Below are 20,660 nucleotides of genomic sequence, written 5' to 3'. Positions count from 1 at the left end.
GTGTGTGTGTGTGTGTGTGTGTGTGTGAGGCAATTGGGGTTAAGTGACTTGCCCAGGGTCACACAGCTAGTAAGTGTTAAGTGTCTGAGGCCGGATTTGAACTCAGGTCCTCCTGACTCCAGGGCCGGTGCTCTATCCACTGCACCACCTAGCTGCCCCCTTTCCTTGTATTCTTGAAACTCAGGACTGTGTCTAGTATACAACAGGTGCATGATGTTAGTTGACTAACTTCAAATTATGCTAAAAATGACTAACCTGTCTATAGTTTCTACCCAGAAATCCCACTGCTAGGCATATACCACAAGGAGGATAGAGAAAGAAAGAATAAACATATATACTGTATACACCAAAATATTTATAGTTACACTATGTGTAGTAGCAAAGAACTAGACTTAAAATAGATGCTCATTGGTTTTGGAATAGCTAAACAAATTGTGGTATGTGATTGTAATATAATATTACTACACTCTAAGAAATGATGAACATGAAGAATTCAGAGAAGCATAAGAAGACTTATAGGAACTGAGTTGAGTGAAATTAGCAGAATTTAAAAAAAACAATAATCACAAGCACCACAGCAAAGCAAATGGAGAGAATACAAAAATGAAAATGCTATGTAATTATAATGACCAAGTTTTACTCCAGAAAAGAGTTGAGAAACTGCACCTTTTCCCCTTTACTAAAGAGGTGGGGGACTCTAAATATATAATATTGTGTGTTGTCAGCATGGTCTATGTATTCAGTTGTGATGAACTGCTTTTTTCCCTTTAAAAAATCTTTATTATAAAGAATAACTCATCAGGCCAGAGACAGAGTAGAAGAGATATATTTGGAAAAGAATGTGATCTGAAAAAAATGTCAGTAAAATAATTTAAAAAAGAATATCAAAGGTAGAATTCAAACCCAAGTTCTCCTGACTCCAAGTCCAATTTTCTTTGTATTACACCATACTGCCTACTTAAAGCCCTTGCTCATACTGTTTCCCATGCTCATAATGGGTTTCCCTTCACCTCCCCCATCCCACTACCTCTGCCTGATGAAATCCCTCTCTTACTTTAAGGACTAACTTGGGTGCTAACTTGGGTACTTGGCCTTCAATTATCTATCTCAAAGTGAATTTTCTCTCCTCAAATTCCTCAGCACACCTTACCTGGAACTTTTCCTTTGCACTAACTGTTATTTTTCATTCTTATTAGAGAGAAGGATCTGTCTAATTCTATTTTCGTACCCCGGGACCTCTCATAGTGAATGTATATAGAAGTAGTTTGATAAATGTTTGTCCAGTTGTTGAATTTATTGGATTCATTTTCAGGGTATCTTGCATTTTGAAATGATATTGAGCTCCCTGAAGACATCTATTTATGTGATTAAGATATTCCTATCGGGCAGCTAGATGGCGCAGTGGATAGAGCACCAGCCCTGGAGTCAGGAGTACCTGAGTTCAAATCCGGCCTCAGACACTCAACACTTACTAACTGTGTGACCCTGGGCAAGTCACTTAACCCCAATTGCCTCACTAAAAAAAAAAAAAAGATATGCCTATCATAGCAGCAAGGGTAAAAACAAACAATTGCTGCAACAGAAAGATAGTTGAAACAAGTTGCTTCAAAATTCTGGACGTCACATAGTAACTCAATGAAGATAAAAATGGCTTCCTATGTTCCTATAACCTTTGAACAGCCTGATTGATGAACATATCCCTCTATCATTACCAAGGGAAATTATCTTTTCCCCTTTTCTTCTTCTTCTTCTTCTTCTTCTTCTTCTTCTTCTTCTTCTTCTTCTTCTTCTTTTTGTGAGGCAATTGGGGTTAAGTGACTTGCCTAGGGTCACACAGCTAGTAAGTGTAAAGTGTCTGAGGCCGGATTTGAACTCAGGTCCTCCTGATTCCAGGGCCAGTGCTCTATCCACTGCACTACCTAGCTGCCCACCTCCCCTTTTCTTCTGATGCCCTTTTGGTTCAGATTTTTGGCAAATATTGCCCAGAGAGCAGACATAGCACAATACAATTATAGACACTTCCTAATAACCAGTCGAAAGGTTCAGTCAAATTCAGCTCATGAATTCTCATCTGGTCAATTTCCATTTCTGTCTTGGGTCTTGATCAGTTTCTTTGTATTGTGCTTGAACATCTGGTTTGCATGGTAAGAGGGGTAGTGTGACTGTGTGTGTGTGTGTGTGTGTGTGTGTAAATGGTGCCTTAAATACAAAATCTAACTCCAGAATAGCACACCTTCATGCCAGTTCATCTGAAAAAGTTCTGTGGGATGGTGTGGATCAGCAGACTTCAAACTCAATATGAAAATGTATTATTGTAGTAAAAAAGGCTAATGAGGGGCAGCTAGGTGGCACAGTGAATAGAACACCAGCCCTGGAGTCAGGAGGACCTGTGTTCAAATCCAGCCTCAGACACTTAACACTTACTAGCTGTGTGACCCTGGGCAAGTCACTTAACCCCAATTACCTCACTAAAAACAAAACAAAACAAAAGAAAACACCAAAAACAAAAACAAAAAAAGGCTAATGAAATATTAAGTTGTATTAAGAGAGACATAGTTTCTATGAATTAGGACATTATAGTTCAACTGTACAGACAATATCTAGATGACTGTATTCAGTTCTGAGCACCACATTTTAGGAAGGATATTAATAAACTGGAGAGCATTCAGAGGAGGGCAGCCAGGACAGTGAAGGGCCTGGAATTCATATTATGTGGGAATCTGTTGAAGGAACTATGGCTGTTTAGCCTGGAGAAGAAAAGACTCAGATGGGAGAAGATTGTTGGCAAGAACTGGAAGAGCAATCATATGGAACACAGATTAGGCTTATTATGTTTCAGTTCAAAGGACAGAGCTAGGAGCAATTGATAGAAGTTCAACAGAGGCAAATCTAGGTTTTTATAGGGGAAAACTACCTTACAATTGTAGCTTCCCAAATGTGGAATTCTGCCATGAGAGGTAGAGACTTACCTCTCATTGGAGGTCTTAAAGAAAGGCTAGATAACCTCTTGTGAGGCATGTTGTAGAAGGGAATTTTTTGGGTTATGGGTTGGACCAGGTGGTCACTGAGGTCCCTTCCAACTGTGAAATTCCGGGGTTCTTTAACAGTGTATACCTTTCCTGGCTCGTTGAACCTTTGATGACTCCAAATATCTGACAGGATGGCTAGATATGAAGAGCCATAGACGGGGCTGATCTTTTTTTTTGGGGGGGGTGGTGGGGCAATGAGGGTTAAGTGACTTGTCCAGGGTCACACAGCTGGTGTCAAGTGTCTGAGTCCAGATTTGAACTTAGGTCCTCCTGAATCCAGGGCCTGTGCTTTATCTACTGTGCCACCTAGCTGCCCTAGGGGGCTGATCTTATATGCTTTAAACTTTTAAAAAGTTTGATCCAGAGGAATGGGAACTAAACTTGGATTCAGCAGACTTGGGTCACAATAAGGTAAGCCAACTTATCTCTGGCTTCTGGATGGCAAGGCATTACCCAGAGGACAGTTAAATGTATACACAAACAAAATGATAATAATAATAATAACACATTTATGTAGTTTGAAAATTTGATATTTTCAAAGTGCTTTCCTCACAACAATCTTGCAAGGTTGGTAGTACAAATGTTAGCATCTCTATAGATAAGTAAATAGATCCTGATTTCCTCCAAGTCTCAGGTAAAATCTCCCCTTCAGCAAGAAGTTTTTACTGCCCCCCTCCCAAAGGCTAAAGTCTTTTCTCTGAGATCTCTAATTTATCTCATATACCTATTTTGTGTACATAGTTATTTGCAAGTTGTCCTTTCCATTAAAATGTGAGCTCCTTGAGAGCAAAGCCTTTTTTTTTTTTTTGGCCTTTCTTTGTATTCCCAGAGCTTAGCACAATGCCTGTCACATAGCTGGTACTTCATAGATGCTTGTTGACTTGATTGGTTATTTTAAATTATTTGTCTTTGGACCACATAGCTTAGTAGGTATTGGAGCAGGGACATTGATATCATGACTCTAAGCATAGGGTCTTTTCTTCACAATATAATGCGGTTTGTAGTCAATTCAGTCAAATAGTGAGGCAATTCTGTGAAAAAAATTCTCAATGGTATAAATAGGGAAGAAATACAGAGCACTGAGCATAAATACAGTCTCCAAGCATTATCTCTGAATACAAACCATCTAAAAAAAATGATGTTGGGGCAGCTAGGTGGTGCAGTGGATAAAGCACTGGCCCTGGATTCAGTTCAAATCCTGCCTCACACACTTGACACTTACTAGCTGTGTAACCCTGGGCAAGTCACTTAACCCCAATTGCCCTGCAAAAAAAAATGTTAATCTGGAACCCCGGTAAAAACAATATTTATTCATAACACTTATTACCCCTGTCCATTGATCAGCTTCCCAAATGTACTACTCCCCCATATAAAGTCTTCATTTGGTCTCTTCAGAGAAAGCCATGCTAAAATAACAGTAAGTTATAAATTACATCACAACTCAATTGGTTGAGGTATAATATTATATGTATACCTATGCAGACTAGATACGGTTTTTTCTTTCTAATAATTTTAATTTTAAGGAGATTTTCCAACATTTGAATACTGGTTAAACATAAACAAATTAACAACCAAAGAACTTAGTTTACTAGGCAGTTATACAGAATATCTAGGAAGCAGTGTAATATGTAAAAATAGTGTCAGATTTGGAGTAAGACACCTGGATTCAAATCTTATCTCTGAATATTATTTTTTCCTTTTTTTTTGCAGGGCAATGGGGATTAAGTGACTTGCTCAGGGTCACACAGCTAGTAAGTGTCAAGTGTCTGAGGCCAAATTTGAACTCAGGTCCTCCTGAATCCAGGGCCAGTACTTTATCCACTGCACCACCTAGCTGCCCCCATCCTCTGAATATTATTAACTATATTGCTATAGACAGGTCTCTGAGTCTTGATTTCTTCATAAGATGAAAATAATGATGCCTGTATTACCTACATCACAGGAGTATTGTGAGGCTTGGATGAGGTGATGTGTAATATACCTTGCAAACCTTATCATTTTATATAAATGTCAGTTCTTAGTATAATAAAATATTACAAAATGTGATACAAAGGAATCGTTCTCCATCAAAATCAAAGGCAAAAAAGTATATAATGTACCAATAGAGGAGAGGGTGGGGTTAAAAAAGAATTAGTTAACATATTTAATATATCTAAAGCATCTTAAGATGTAATTTCATACTTTTAACCAAGAGCTGTTTATTTAAGTACTTTCCCCCCTTTTAGCAGCTACTTTTTATTCTTTTAAAATTGTCTCTTAGTTTGTGAAGACAATTCAGTGTCTGCAGATGATTAGCAAAACTTTCTCTTAAGAATCTTTTTTTTTTAGTGGGGCAGCTAGATGGCACATTGGATAAAGCACCGGCCCTGGATTCAGGAGCACCTGAGTTCAAATCTGGCCTCAAACTCTTGACACTTACTAGCTGTGTGACCCTGGGCAAGTCACTTAACCCTCATTGCCCCGAAACCCCCCCCCAAAACAAAGAATCTTTTTTTTTTAAATATCAAGATTAAAATAGATCTAACATTCAAATAGTGTTTCAACTTTTATGAAATCACTTTACATATTTCCCTTATTTAAACCCAATAGCAACCATGAAAGGTAAGAGATAGAGAAACATGCTGAGAGAAATTAATGACTTGCCCAAGGACATACAGCCAATAGATAACTCAGGAAGGTATTTGATTTTGGGTCTTCTTGATTCCAGGTCTTCTAACCACTTAACTGTCTAGGGGCATTTTCATGCCTACTTGCATACTTCAAACATCTGTGATTTCATCTGTGTCCATCAGTGTAGATTACAATACTTTAGTGTAGATTTTTAATGATAATCTCCTCTTCTACTCTGCATCTGCTGCTCTGCCTAGTATCAACTCCATAGAATAAGATGCCCCTGCCAGGGCAAACTCATCACCCCTAATTTCATCACCAGGCTTCAAACTCAAACCTTGATTGACACTACCCCCCTCATCCTGCTCTCCTTTCTGATTGGAAGGCTGGAGGGTGGAGTACCAAATTCCTCCCATTGCCTTCTTTTATAGAGGGCAGAAATTGGACTTTTTGGCTCACTCTACTCTGCATCTGCTACTCTGCCTGTTTTCAACCCTATGCCTTCTCTTTGTCCAACCTGAGTCCTTCCCTGTTCCTTTAGTGTGTTGTCTTCTCCACTGGATTATAAAATCCTGGAAGGCAGGGATTATCTCTGTTTTGATTAATTATATCCCCAGTACTTAGTGGAGGGCCTGACACATAATAAGCACTTCAGAAATATTTATTGGATTGGATTAATTACTGTGGCCAAAACAATTCAACACCTGGTGGCTAACCTTCTAGCAATGAGGCTTTCCAGATTTAGCTAGGCTGGTCTTCAGATGACAAATATATAATCTATAGATATGAGCCTTATTCTGAAAAGGTTTATAGACATTTTTGGATAATATGAGAAAAAAGAAGAGGCAATTTTGTCCAGCAATGTTGACTAAGTACCAAGGTATTTTTGGCTACATCTTTCCCCCCTAACCATTTTGATTAACACTTATTCTGTTTAATGAACTTGTGGTATCATTACATAATCACCCAGTTCACTGGATTAATGATGAAAAGAGGAACTGATTTTTTCAGTTGCATCATCTGAAGTAAATGTTAACTTTCTTTCAGCTGAGTCTTTAGTTAACTACATTAGTGTGACAAATATGTCTTTGTCTAGCATAAGTAATTAGAATTTAATCACTTTAACTGAATCTTAATTACCCCAAATGAATTGAAAGGACATTTAATAGCAAAGATTAAATTGCCTTAATGAACGATTTTTGTGACTACATCAATACTTTAATCGGGTTAGCCACTCCTATCATACACTCTAGTCCGCAGAAATAGTAGTAAGAATTAAGACCACTAGGTGGCGCGCTTTCATCATTTTTATTTTAGAAAGACAAAAGAAAGTGGCACACAGTTACTGTTCTTTGGTTAACTTCCTTTGAGTGCTATGGAATCCTCATACTATGAAAAAAGGAAAGCAGTACTTTCAAAAATGACGATTCCTAAGACAATATTCTTTCAGCTACATGATATTTGGAGATATACAAGAAAAAGTTGAATTTTTTTAGGTGGTCAACATCACACGAAAGGTTGCTTGGCTTATTGGATAGAGAGAAAGACTACAAAACAGGAAGACCTGGCTTCAGTTTCTACCTCTGACCTGTATTGGATATACAACCCTGCCCAAATTATTTGATCTCTGTGTATTCTAGGTGACTCTAATACTGTAGGTTGGAGAGAGTTTCTTATATTGATGAAATTACAGCCATAGCCGTTATCCACCTAGATTATGATATATGACATTTTGTAGATACAGTAAATATATTATCTAAAACATACATAATCCCCCCTCCCCCAAATAAGCAAAATTAAGGCATTATATTTTGATAAGAGTTAGTGCAAAGGCAAGAAATGGAATTGTGACCTAATATACCATACTGGTTTCTAGAATTACACCCTGCCCCCCCCCCCCCAGGTCCCAGCAGTCAATGATTCCAGGTGGAATAGAACTACTTATAGGACACACATAAGGGCATGTAGTAAAATGAACAATGGCCTGGCAAATTGGTTCCTTTACTGCCTTGCTATGTATCTTTTGCTTTCTTTCACCAGTTTCAACAAATGGAAGCAATAATACATAACTCTAACAGGCATGTTGTGAAGAGAAATGAGGTAAGAGATGTGAAGTTTTTTGAGATCCCTAGAGAAAAGGCATTTGTGTTATACGCTTAAGGCACTGTTGTTATTTTTCATAGACATTTCAAGTCGGGTCTATATGAAGCTGGATTAGACATAGGGCAAAAACATTCCATCTATTTGGTTCACCCATACAAGCAGCAAAACCTATGTTTCTGGTTGCTTACCATCTAGTTTGTATATACAGACCAATCATAGTAAATTTGATCAATTAAATGTTAGGGTCTAGCTAAATTCAAGCATTGTCTTGTAGAGATGTTTTGATCAGCATGATTTCCTTAAAGGATCAATGAATTTCCTAAAAAGAAAATTTTGAAAAATGATTGGATATGAATATAATAGACATGGTTAGAAATGTCATTTTTCTTTGAGGCTGCATAATCACCAAACAGATGTGTTGAAGTGGAAAGAATGCTAGATATAGAGTTGAGGGATATAGGTTGTGTAAGCTTGGGCAAGTCACAAACTCTTTGTGCCTCAATTAACCTCACTTGTAAAATAAGAGGATCCTTTCTAGCCCCAAATCTGTGATCCTTTGATTAAAAAAATAATGACCAGACATTTTGGGTATCCATTTCCTTTACTTTAAATGTAGATAATAATGCTTTCTCCACTACCTGGAGGGTCTTACGTGAGCTGATGATGAGTGAGATGAGCAGAACCAGAAGAACATTGTACACAGTATCATCAACATTGAGTGTTGACCTACTGTGATGGACTAGATTCTTCTCACCAATGCGATAGTACAGAAGAGTTCCAGGGAACTCATGATAGAAGAGGATCTCCAAATCCATGAAAAAAAAAAAGAACTGTGGAGTATAGATGCTGAATGAACCATACTATTTCTTTTGTTTTCGGTGCTGTTGTTTTTTTTTTCTATTTTGAGGTTTTGCATCACTGCTCTGATTTTTTCTCTTGTAACAGGATTAATGCAGAAATAGGATTAATGTTATTATGTGTATATATATGTGTGTGTATAGATATATCTATATCTATATGTATATGTATATAGATATAACCTATATCAGATTACCTGCTGTCTAGGGGAGGGGGGAGGGAGGGGAGGGAGGGAGAAAAATCTGAAATTGTAAAGCTTGTATAAACAAAAGTTGAGAACTATCTTTACATGTAACGGAAAAAATAAAATACCTTATATGTAAAAAAAACCCCACATTCGGAACATTTTGTTTAATTGCCTTCAATTTTCCTGCATTTTGGTGTAAATTGCTGTACTTGATATAAATAGTAATGCTGAATTATTAAAAAAAATAATGCTTTCTCCACTTACCTCATATAATTGTAAGAATTAAATGAGATGGCATATGTGAAAGGACAGAAATATTTTAATATTATACTATATAAACATGGCTACCCCAGTGCCTGGAACATTCCAAGCACATAATAAATGCTTGTTTATGAATTCAAATTCATTTGAACAATGTAATATAAGATTGCTTCAGTGGTTGCTCTGGTCAGTTGCTTCGTATTCAGTTCCCAAACCTTTCCACAATTGCCAGTGCAATGTTGATGTCCAACATCACTGAATATCAATAGTCAGAAAAAAGAGTGTAAAAATGACATGGCTAATCATTTAAATTTTATTTAGAATTCTTGTTTGGCTGTAACCTGGTTTCTTTTGGATACTGGTGCTGTGAGTCTGTTTATTTTCATTGTTAATTAACATGCATTAAGGTTATTTAATAAATTAAGAAAGTTCAATGGAGAATTAAATGACCCATCCCAGTCAGTAATTTATGTATCAGTAGAAATAATCCAAGTTTTGTCTTTAGCTGGAAGAAACTTTAGTGAGAATCTAATCCAACTGACTAATTTTACAAATGAGGGTAAGTGATTTATCCAATATCATATAGTTGACAGAATCAGGATTTCAATCCATTTTCTCTGACTGCAAATCCAATGGTCTTTCTATTGAACCATTTTCTGGCTTTCAAGTTCAAATTATAGCTCCCTGTCTAATTTCAGTATTCTCATTAAAGTGTGCCTTGTCATAATATTGCAGGGGTGGGGGAGGGCTTGGAACTAAAGTTTGCGTTTTTAAGGAAACATTAAAATGTACATCTATAGTTGTTAGTTGCAGAGTCAACCCATTAATATAAACAGAATGCATTTTATAGTGAAATTAAGTTCTTTTGCTGGGACTTATGAGAGAATAATTTTAAAATAAATTAAATTGCCAAATAGGTATGCTTATTAATGTTATTAATAGTATATAACATCTTAATCATAATACATTTCTATTGTTTGGAAAAATGAAACAATTTGTAAATGTCAATTCCACATCAATTCATACAGTTTTATACAAAGTCCATAATATAACACCTTCAATCTCATTCAGACCCTAGGACATTGCTCCTATCCTGGTTTGGGGTCCCCTACTATCTCTTCATCAGTTGAGTGAACAAACATTATTAGTGCTTAAATGCAATTAATAATTTCCTCTTCTTACCCACAAAAGACTCTGGGGTTGATCTCATATAAAATGAATATATATGTGTTGTGTGTGTTTGTATATATGTGTGTGTATACATATATATGCTTTTTATACGCACATATAAAATATATTCAAATAGCTAGTGCTTACAGTGAAAAAGTAGGGAGAATTGCTTTTTTCAAGGACAAAGTCACTTTCTACTGAGGCTGAATAATGCTATATCAGTGACACTCTTCATTAGTTACTGACTTCATTAATCAGAAGAATATCCTACTTTACCAATCTTCGAACTGGAATTGTTCCTTATTACACACAAACACACACACACACACACACACACACACACACCTGTGTGTAGTAGTGTTCCTTTCATTAGCTGAATTGCCATGAATGTAGAAATGATGACATCAAAACCTATCCCGTGTTACTATCGTAACAATCTCCTTAAAGACCAGTTAGATTAGAGATCGCTATAGATTTTTCTCAGCACGGATCAAAGGGACTGAATTGAACGTTTTAGTTTAATGATCCAACCCATGTCACACCCACAGGGACCCACATTTAGATTCTACAAAGCAGGTGTGTACGCGCACTCAGATACAAGCAGAAAGCGGCAGTGTAGGGTTGGGAGTGTGTGGAATCAGTCCTTTAACACTTCCTTTCACTTTGCAGTGGGTGCAAATATTCCCAATTGGGAGTTCGGAACTCCTCAATAACTTAGCTCGCCTCAATTAACACTTATTTTCCCTTTTGCTATAACTTCCACAAAACATTCTTAGCTCCTTTGTAATTGCAAAGCAAGGGCCTGCGGGAGAAATCAAGCCTGAGTCAAATCTGCTCGAACACAGGTGGCTGGTAAAAAGCCCTGTCCAGGGTGCTGAAGGGGATAACCCAGCCCAAGCTGGGTTCTAAGACAACTAGTTATTTTGGATTCAGTGGCCCCCATCTTTTCTAGAAATGATTCTATACCTTAGGTGGTTCAAACAAAGAGCCCAATTTCCCTGGCTCTGCCTTAGGAGGATTTTGTTTTGCTTTGTTTTCTAAGAAAGGAAAAAAAAACCACACACAAAGGAAACAAACACAGTCCTAACATTTCCTTGAAGGAAATGTAGTCCATACTGACTGCCTTCCTTTAGGGTGCCCAAGCCTAGGATCAAGTGAGAACTATGTTTTCTAGTCATGTGGCTCTGATTTTGATATGGTCAAATAGGTATCAAAACAAAAGAAAGTGCCTAATCCATGCTGAGCAAATCTACCTTTGGGTGGGTGGGTATGGAATGCTCTAAAAAGACTGCATACTGTCTATTCACTGAGGAATTTTTCAGCCCTAGGTTCAGAGGGTCTCAGTATAACCCCTCTTTATACCACAATACCAAGTCTGAGACTTTAAAGTTCTTATATGTGATTCTGTCTTCCTCCTAACAATTAGAGTTACCCCAAATAGAACTGACTGCCTCTAGAGATAGTAGATTTTCCAACACTGAATGTCCTCAAGCAGAAATGGGATGACTCCTTGTCCGGAATGCTATCGAGAAGGTTCCTATTGAGATATCCTGAGGATTTAATGACCTTTGAGGTAATATCCAATTCTGAAATGTTATGCTTCTATGGCTCCTCCTCCTCCTCTTCTGATCCATCTTCCGCTTCTTAATACTGTTGTTATTAATATTAATTATCATAACAACTAGACATTAAAAACATATTGATAAGATCCTTTTCTTCTGAACTGCCTGCTGAAAGATGGATTTCCCCAGCTTCCAATCTGCCTTTTATTGGCCAGTAGGGGGCAAGCCCAGCTTCTAAAAAAACAAGCTGTAGCAACTGGGCAACTGAAGGTCGGCAGAAATATAGGATAGCATGTCAATATTATGCATCCAGAGTTTTAGTGTGGACACTTCCCAGTTATCTCATATGGCCCTAGAGGAGTCCTACTCTCCTGGATGTTTTTGTAAGCAGACAACAGGAAGACAAAGACCATTCCAGGGTTTGTACCTGCTGCTGCAAAAACATTCTGAAAGTATAGTATGAGGTCAAGAGGTGATTAGTGGGGGAGCAGAGGTATGTTTGTGTGGTGTTGGTGGTGGGGATGGCAAAGCAGAGGTGTCACCTATAAAGAGTGGTGAAAACACCTAAAATCCCACCAGGACTGGGTAGCAGATCATTCTGCTGAGGACTGTATAGACACTTGAGTAGGGCTTTTTGACTGAGCAACGTTTGTATCTGCCATCCAAACACATTTTTTTTTTCTCTGAGAGGGAAAAGCCCCTGAAGGTAATGGCTGAAGGTCTACTCTAAAATGAGGGGTGTGTGTGTGTGTGTGTGTGTGTGTGTGTTGCAAACTTGGCCATTTCCACAAAATGGTAGTACCCAGAATGCCAAGAAAAACTCTTCCATCTACCAACCACGAAAGTAACTCCCTCCCAATTTTTCTCCCTACTGCGTGTGTAACCTTTTACCTGGATTTTATTGTTTGCAATGATACCACAAATGAGAAGAAAAAATAAAAACAACTCAACAACAAACTATTCTCCTACTTCCTGCAAAGGGGGGGGGGTGGAGGAAAAAAGAAAGGGAAAGGGAAGTTGGAGTGTGTGGAGTCTTACTACAGTGTTATTTAGGGTAATTTTGGTCTCATGCACAACTTCATAGAGGACATCTGCAGACACTCTGACACGAAGACTTTATGTATTGGTAGAGTAGGTTTTGTTACTGTCCGAGTCGGTCACTGTAGGTGACTGTCAGAGAAACAATGACAAGGACACAAACAGACGCGGCCACTAACACTGGTAGCAGCGGGAAGGTGGGGGGATGGAAGGAGGTAGGGGCTCCGGAACTCAGGTTGAGTCTCCAAAGCTGAAACCTGGGTGTTAGTGTGCTTGACCTCCGTGAATGTCTGTGTGTGTCGAGGATCTTGCTTGGGGTGAGAGGAAAAATAAATCCCCAGGGGGCTCCCAGCTGGGCTAGTTCTGCCCCTCCCCCGCGGTCCCTTTGTTCGTCGCCTCTGCCCTACTCAAAGAGCAGCTGCAACTGGCTGAGCCTGGGCCAAAGGGTGTGTGTGTGTGTGTGTGTGTGTGTGTGTGTGTGTGTGTGTGTGTGTGTGTCTATGCTGGAGGAGATCCCGAGTCTGTCTCTTTCCTGTTATATCCGGCGTTTCCAGAGTGGGCCACTTGTAGGGTCAAGAACCGCTTTCACCTGAGAGTTTTGGTAAACTTCCCTTCTTAACCTTTTTAAAGGGTTGATCATAGCCCACTCCAGATGTCCCAGGCAGCCTGACTAATGAAGCTAACTACGTTCCTCTCTTCTCCTCCTGCCTTGGACCCGGGTTCCGAGCCGGTCTTAGCTTCCTGGCACAGAAGAAACGAAGGGACCTGTGGAAATACTCCTTGGCTTCTCTCTGCCCTCCTTCCCCCAATTTGGAGAAACATTAACAAAAAGCAAATGGAGTTATGCAGGATTCAGTTATAAATCAACCAGGCCACAAGGCCACTTACAGCAAACAAGCCCCAGGTTGGCCCCGCAGACACTTTCTCAGATTCCGGGTGACCAGGCGCGGGCTCTGTACCTCTGGATGAAGAAAAGAGTATTTTTGTAGCTCCAGGGAGAGGTCACTTTCTCTGTCCAAACTCCCCCAGTCTCCTCGGAATTCCCTAAAGCAGATCAAAATGCAAGATCTGGAAGGGGAAGTACTGGGGAAGCTCCAGATGCTTCAGATTGGACTGAGTCTGAGCCAGCCCTGGTGAATTTAGGAATCCGTTCCCCTTCTCCCTCACAGTTAGCTTAGGACGAATTATTTTCATTTCTATTGGTTCCCTCCGGATCCCAGCTTAATGCATTTCCGAAACCTCTGTTGTATACACGGAGAATGAATCCAAGCAGATAACGAGCGGCGCTTTGCTAGGCATATTCAGGTGAACAGATTTAAGTACAGAAGGGTGAGTGAAGGCAAAAGCTTCCTCCACATTGAGTTCCACTTCCCGCCCAGACGGGTTCAGCAGCTCGTCCAAGCACATTTATGGGATCTCTAATTGGAAACTAATCTCCTCCTCCGTTTGATAGGCGTCCACGTCAGAGGCATGTCACCCACCCCACCCCACCCGGGACACAACACTCTAGCGGCGCGAGAGCTGCTGGGCTGCATCTCTAATGGGGAAGCAGCGATTATTACATTGAGGAAAAAATATTGATTTTTTTTCTTGCATCTAATTCGGTGAGACTTCCCTCCGTTGCCCATCTCATAGTAGTCCACTGTATCTAATTTTGTTAGGAAACGCATAACATATCACAGTAAAGCTGAAGGGAGGGAGTTGGATATGTATATGGAGGGAAGGAGAAGGAAGTATTTGGCGTAAATCTTCCAATTGCTCTAGTGGCCCAGTGGCCTTTCTCCCACAGTCGCTAATAGAACCGAGACCTCTTCAGGTCCTCATTGGATCCCAGTCCTATTTTTTTCTCCAGCCAGGAGCTTTTTTGTCTTTACACTCATGGTGTGCTAGCTTAAGCAGCACATATACTAAAAATCTCATTCATGGCAACATTTTCCTTCCTTAAAAATAGAAATTTGCTGGAGATTTCTCCTCTTTGCTTTAAAGGGACAGGATTGGGGGGAGGGGAGTAAAGGGAAGGAAAATGCTAACAGTCCACTGAAAGATTCATTCTAGTATTCTGCTGCAATAATTTTTTTAAGGCTTCCGAAGTCATGGAGAAAAGTCACCCCCAAACTACTCCTCTAGCATCCCTATAAAGTTCTTTTAAAATAGAAGTTCCATCATAATTTCAAACTATTTCTGTATTCCTAACCTTTTACAGAGTAGCTGGAAGGCTATTGAAAGGTTGCACACCTCATGGTAAGGTTTACATTCTAATTCCATCCAGGTTGTGCTTTTGGTTGTCCTCCGTCCCTGTTCATTTTCTCACTAGCCTCCACTACATCACTACTAAAATAGCTCCGTGGCCAACCCATCCTATTCCACCCTCCAGGTTCCCATAGTTGTTTCACAGCCTTTTCCCTCTGGAATTTTTTTTGGGGGGTCTCATAAAGGGAGGGGAGGGGCAAGAGTAAGCTCCCTTACTACTTTTACTTGTTTTAAATAATACAAATGTGGTTTTTTTCTGGGCAGTCAGTTGCCTACATTTCTAATGTCAAGGTAGATCTACTGGGGTCGTGGGGGGGAAGGGAACATGCTATTAAGTTTTTAATGGAAGAGTAGACTGTAGATAAAGAGAGAAACAAAGAGAGTAGGAGAGGAGAAGTAGAGAGAGGAGAGAAAAAAAGAAGAGAATTAAAGAGAAAAGGGGGCAACTGCTGATTAAACTGTGAAGACTGGACATCCAAGAGAAGAGTTCTGTGACTATTTTCATTCTGAAAAAATATGATGGGTCAGTGCCTTTACATATTATACATTTAACTAGCTAATACTCCCCCTTTCTGCATGATTTCTGGCTAGGTATTAAATTAAGGAGAAGATTTTCAAAAGTATTCTAGAAACCCATTTCCTCTGGAGTTCTAGTTCTAGTTCTACTCCAATTCTGCCTTGAAAAGGAGGCCAAGGGAGATCAACTTTCTTTCCCTTTAAGGCAAGCATCACAGTCATATATATTGGTTCTTGCTTAAGGACTAGGCTGCTATGCATCATTTGGTCCACTGATGGGAGAGTATAAATTGGAAAAGTGCTATGTGGGGTTCAATCTCTGGTGATCTACTAGGCTTTAGGAGCAAAGAGGGGAAGAAGGGATTTCATTGACTCCTGTCAACCTGGCCTTTCACAAATGCTTAGGAGGAAATTGGAGCTGCCGTGGTCTGCTCTCCAGAAAGACAAAACCTTGTTTCCATTGATAGTTTATTCAGGGTCTCAACTGTTTTTTCGTCTGAGTATAGTGAAAGGGATCCCACCCAGGAGGTTAGTGATCCAACCATCCCTCACCACTTCTGCTCCTTCCCAGTATATATCCAAGTAAGTGCCCATCCTCACTCTTCTGATGTCTGGGCTTGTCAGGCTTCTCAGACTTCCCTTCAAGGGCTGAAGCCAGTCAGTGTCATCATTTCCCCCCAAATTAGCAGGAGGCCCCAAATTTTGGGGTTGAGGTAGAGATCTAGGTACCTGGTAGAGTCCAGAACTAACAAGAGGACACTTCTTTCCTAAGAAAGAGAGGAATTAGTTTCCAGAGTTAGAAAGGAGTAGGAGGCTGCATGCCCCTTCTTGGTCTCTAATGCTAGAAACCTGTGTCTAGCTCAACAGCCTGAGGGTGTGTGTGTGTGTGTGTGTGTGTGTGTGTGTGTGTGTGTGTGTGTGTGTGTGTAACATCCTCCTTGCTGATCAGAAGTCCCATTCTCCCCCCCCCCCTTTGCTGAAAGAGAGGAGCATAACAAACATCCTCTCTGCCCCCTCCCCCAGTGAAAACATTGTCCTCCCTATAGGGGACATGGGGACAAATAACAGTCAGTGGTTGAGTAGTCTCTTCCCTCAACCTCTTCCTATTTCCAGAATGACCCGGAAGGGAAGTTGGAGTAGTGAATTCGGAGAAGGCATCATTTAAGTGATGCTGACAAAAAAAAAAGAATGAAGCAGATAGAAACAGAGGGTCCAGTGAGTACAGTTAATGGAGTACACAGGTCGAAGGGATGGTGGTCTGGGGATTACGGGGTTGGAAGAGTGGGGTCAAGCCAGAGGAAGATTGAAGAGAAGGGAAAGTAAAAGCAAATAGACGTCTCGGTTGGGTTTCAGATTTAAGTTCTAGGCATGCCTGCACCTGGCCTGTCTCTCTCTTCTCATTGGAAGGCGATGGAGTTAGGGGGACGACCCCGCAAGAAGGGAGGGAGGGAGATAGGGGAGCTCTGGCCTTCTTCTCTTTGATTTTAGCCTGTGAAACGGCTCAGTGCCCCCGGCTCTGGCTCGAATTGACTGTCTCTTGTTCTCCTGGGACGAATTAATGGAGAACGATCAGTTAATTAACAAACCCTCATTCAGGCCTTTACCATTCTATTCAAGCCACTCACTCAGCCCGGGAGCAGGGTCTGAGGTGTGGAGGCCGAAGGGGGCGGGAGGATTAAATTAACCTAACTGCAGTCACAATTCGGCCTCTGATCCCTGAAAAAAAAAGAATCAGTTTCATTTCTTTCCTCGGATACAGTCAGCACCTGGACCCCCTATTTCCCTCGCTTCCCTGCCCCGCATCTCTTTTTTTTTTTTTAAATATCACAGATTCCTCCCGTCCTAAGACAACTAAATTCTAGCCCTAAGTCTACCATAAACCCATAAGAGTACCCAGAAAGACAACTCTCTTTTCCCAATATCACCACTGCTTAAATAACAGTACCGGCGGGCCACAGACTGAAATTGCCTAGACACAGAAGCTGGTAACCAGCACGGGTCAATCATGCTCGTGCTTCTTTCTTACTTCAGCTCGGAGCTGAAAGCTGCCGGCGGGGCTTCCTTCCTATTACATTTGGGATTCGCAGACCCTCCCCAAGACTTGAGGGTTAGTTTTTCAAAGGAGCAGCAGAATAAAATTAAATGAAAAGTCCTTAGCATTCAGGCACCTAGAAACTCAGCTTAGATGGGCACAAGCTTGTTTCCCCCTCCCTCTTCTTTTCCTTCTCTCTTTCCCCCTCCCCCACTCCTCATTCCAAGAAAACATTCAACTCCTCTATAACTGGGTTAGTTTGTGGGAAGATAGAGGCAAGGAAAATAGAGGATGAAAAGAGTGAGTATTCATAGCTACGTACATGAATACTCACTAGACACAGACACATTGGCACCTGGCATAGCTACTTATATAGGATCGGACAGCGGCGGCTGTAAATTATGAAGCACTTTGGCCAGATGAAGTAGAATCCCAAGCAGGACGCGATTCACCTACGTAAATGAATGTAAGTTCGAGACAGTAAAGATGTGAGGTCTTTGCCCATCTCACCCAGAGCACCTGGTATGTTCTGTTCCATTCCAGAACCCGAGCTTCTCATACTAGACTGGAACCCAGGGCATTGGCTTGTGAGTACCGTGTGAACATATGAATACACATTTACAATCATACTCACCAGTGTACGCACGTGAATACAACACGAGACTACGTTATGGGTTGCTAAAGATTCTGGCAGGTATCGCGGGTTTTCACAAGTAGCTGTCGGACCCGCTCTCAACCTTATCTCCCTACACAACCTCTGGAAGCCCGGGCCCCAGTGGCACCTACGTTTGGGACTACCTGGTTTGGGTCCCTCGGAGAGAAAGACGAGGGCACAGAGAAAGGGAAGGGAAGCAACCCGAAAATATGCCGAGTACCCAGCATATTTTCGTCCCTAAATTGACTTGTCTAGGTAGGGGCGCAACTAACTCTACTAGGTCAAATGCGGTGTTTTCTGTCCCGACCTCCCCAGCACCCTAACTAGTTTCTCTGCCCTCCCGGCTCACCTGCTAACCGGAGCGCTGACATTCGCTGGAATTCCGGCTCTTGTAACCACTTCCACATTCTCCGGAAGGTCTCCCGGCCGGATTTCAGTTTGCTCCAGGGTTTAGGGTTGCGCAGCAGGTCTGAGAGGGTCCCTTGCGAGCGGCACAGCACCCTTTGAGCGAAGATGGCCTGGGGGATGCTGTACCGCTTGAGCTCGGTGGTGATCCGCTGCGCCACTTCTTTGGTATTGATTTCTTCCATTTGCCCTGAATTACTTCCATTACTGACCTGGGAGCCGGTCACTGAGGGGTTTGGCTCCCGGGCGGTGCCCAGGATCTGTCCATGACCCTGGGCATTTAAGTGGGCATGGGGGTGGTGCGGGAGGCCGTTGATGGGTACCATGCCTGCGGAGGTGGGGGTGAGGTGCTGTTCCCCGTGCCGGGCTAGCATGGCAGGATGGTGAGCTTCGAAGCCGTTGGGGGTGAGCATCTTTTCAGCGGGCATGGTGGCGCTCGGGTGGGCATAATGGGGCAATCCTTGCTGGGAGTTGTGGATGCTCCCCAAACCAGATCCGGAGAGGGGCGAAAGGCTCTGGCCCATGCCGGGTACGTCCTTGTGGTAGGGGGTGTAGAGGTTATTCATGGACGCTAGTCCCCGCTCGTCCCGCATGAGAGTGAAGCTACCGCTCACATTGCCTGCGATCCGCTGGTGGTGGTGAGGATGGTGGTGGTGGTGGTGGTGATGATGGTGATGTGGGAACTTGTCCGAGACGGTCGAGATGGGAGGTAGAGGCTGCAAAGGGGTTAACGTGGTATAAGTGCTGGTCATGCTCATACCTGGAGGGGTCTCGCACGCCATGGTCATGGTGGGGTGCAGGGGCCCCGCCAGGGCGTGTTCTGGGGGTCGGTGGTGGTGGTGGTAGTCCCCGCCGCTGTCAAGGATGGACGCCATGCCCATGGAGCGGGGGTGAGCGGGCAAGTGGCTGCTGCGATGGGCTACGGAGCTGCGGTGGTGGGGGCTGCTGCTCATCAGGTCGGCTGTGGCGGGCACCGGCTCATGGCTCACCCCGTGAAGATCGCCAATCGCCTCCATCGTCAGCTGCGCGTTCATTGTGATTCGTGCGACCCGGCGGACAAAACATCTATCTGGCCGGGCAGTGGGAACGGTGTAGGAAGTCTTCACATCTGGTGGATGCGGGTTGTTTCGCTGTTTGTCTCTCTCTCCTTCTCTCTCGCCCCCACCTCCCTTTCTCGTTCTTTGCTTTCTTTCTTAAAAATTAATTTTAAAATGTTTGAGCTGCTTTGGAAACACTGTCCCTCCACCCCCTGTTTCCTTCTCTCTTCCCTTTCTTCTTTACAATTATAAGGCCCCCGGTTCCTTTAAAATCGCCCCCGCAGCAGCCGTGGTTGGTGTCTGGCTGCGTCCCTCGCCATCTCTAGCCATGTCTCTTTTACTGTTTCAGAGTCTCTGGCCACCGTTCCGCTGCTGCTACCGGAGGAGAGCTCGCATGCGCACTGACACGGCCCCCACCCCCCACCCCCATTCCGGGCCCGGCCAGTGACGTCCCCATACATATTAAGGAAGGGGCCAGGCGCCTTCCTATCGGAGTTCGGCTGGGGAGTCGCGAGCACATGCAAAAAAGCGAGGAGGGAAAGCGCGAGAAGAGCCTGGAGCTGCAGCTGCAGCTGGAGATGAGCGTCCTGCTCTGTTTTCTTGGATGGGTTCAGGCCCGCATCCTGGCTTTAAAGGATTTCTCCTCCCAGCTCCTGGAAGGGGAGGCCGGCCCAGGCTGCCAACCTTTGTGCTCCGCTGCTGGGGCCAAGGGGCCGCGTCATCCCCGCCCCCTCTTATCACAGCAGCCTCCGAGCCTTAGGCTGTAAGGGAGGAGGGGGCGGGGCTGTCAAAGGACTGGGGGTGGTGGTGCTGGAGTGGAGGGGGGTGGAAAGGGCAGAGAGGAGAACTGGTCCTAAAATCTGCTTGATTTTTTTTATTGATCCTGGGCTGGGGTGTGGTGCGGTGTGGAAGGCAGGAAGGGAGCTAGTGGTTTCAGCTTCCCCTTA

General features: G+C 42.4%; 1 protein-coding gene across 1 annotated transcript in view; it reads right to left on the bottom strand.

Moving 5' to 3' along the window:
* ONECUT1 (one cut homeobox 1) overlaps positions 1-20,297 on the bottom strand; it is a 48,026-nt gene extending 27,729 nt beyond the window's left edge. The window contains exon 1 of the mRNA XM_043987503.1: positions 18,621-20,297. Within this exon, the coding sequence (XP_043843438.1) occupies positions 18,621-19,710 (1,090 nt within the window). The 5' untranslated portion in view covers positions 19,711-20,297. The remainder of the gene's footprint in view (positions 1-18,620) is intronic.
* Positions 20,298-20,660: the final 363 nt, after the last annotated feature.

Source organism: Dromiciops gliroides, chromosome 2, assembly GCF_019393635.1.
Source record: "Dromiciops gliroides isolate mDroGli1 chromosome 2, mDroGli1.pri, whole genome shotgun sequence".
Lineage (NCBI taxonomy): Eukaryota > Metazoa > Chordata > Mammalia > Microbiotheria > Microbiotheriidae > Dromiciops > Dromiciops gliroides.
This window is presented reverse-complemented; position numbering and strand designations above follow the sequence as displayed.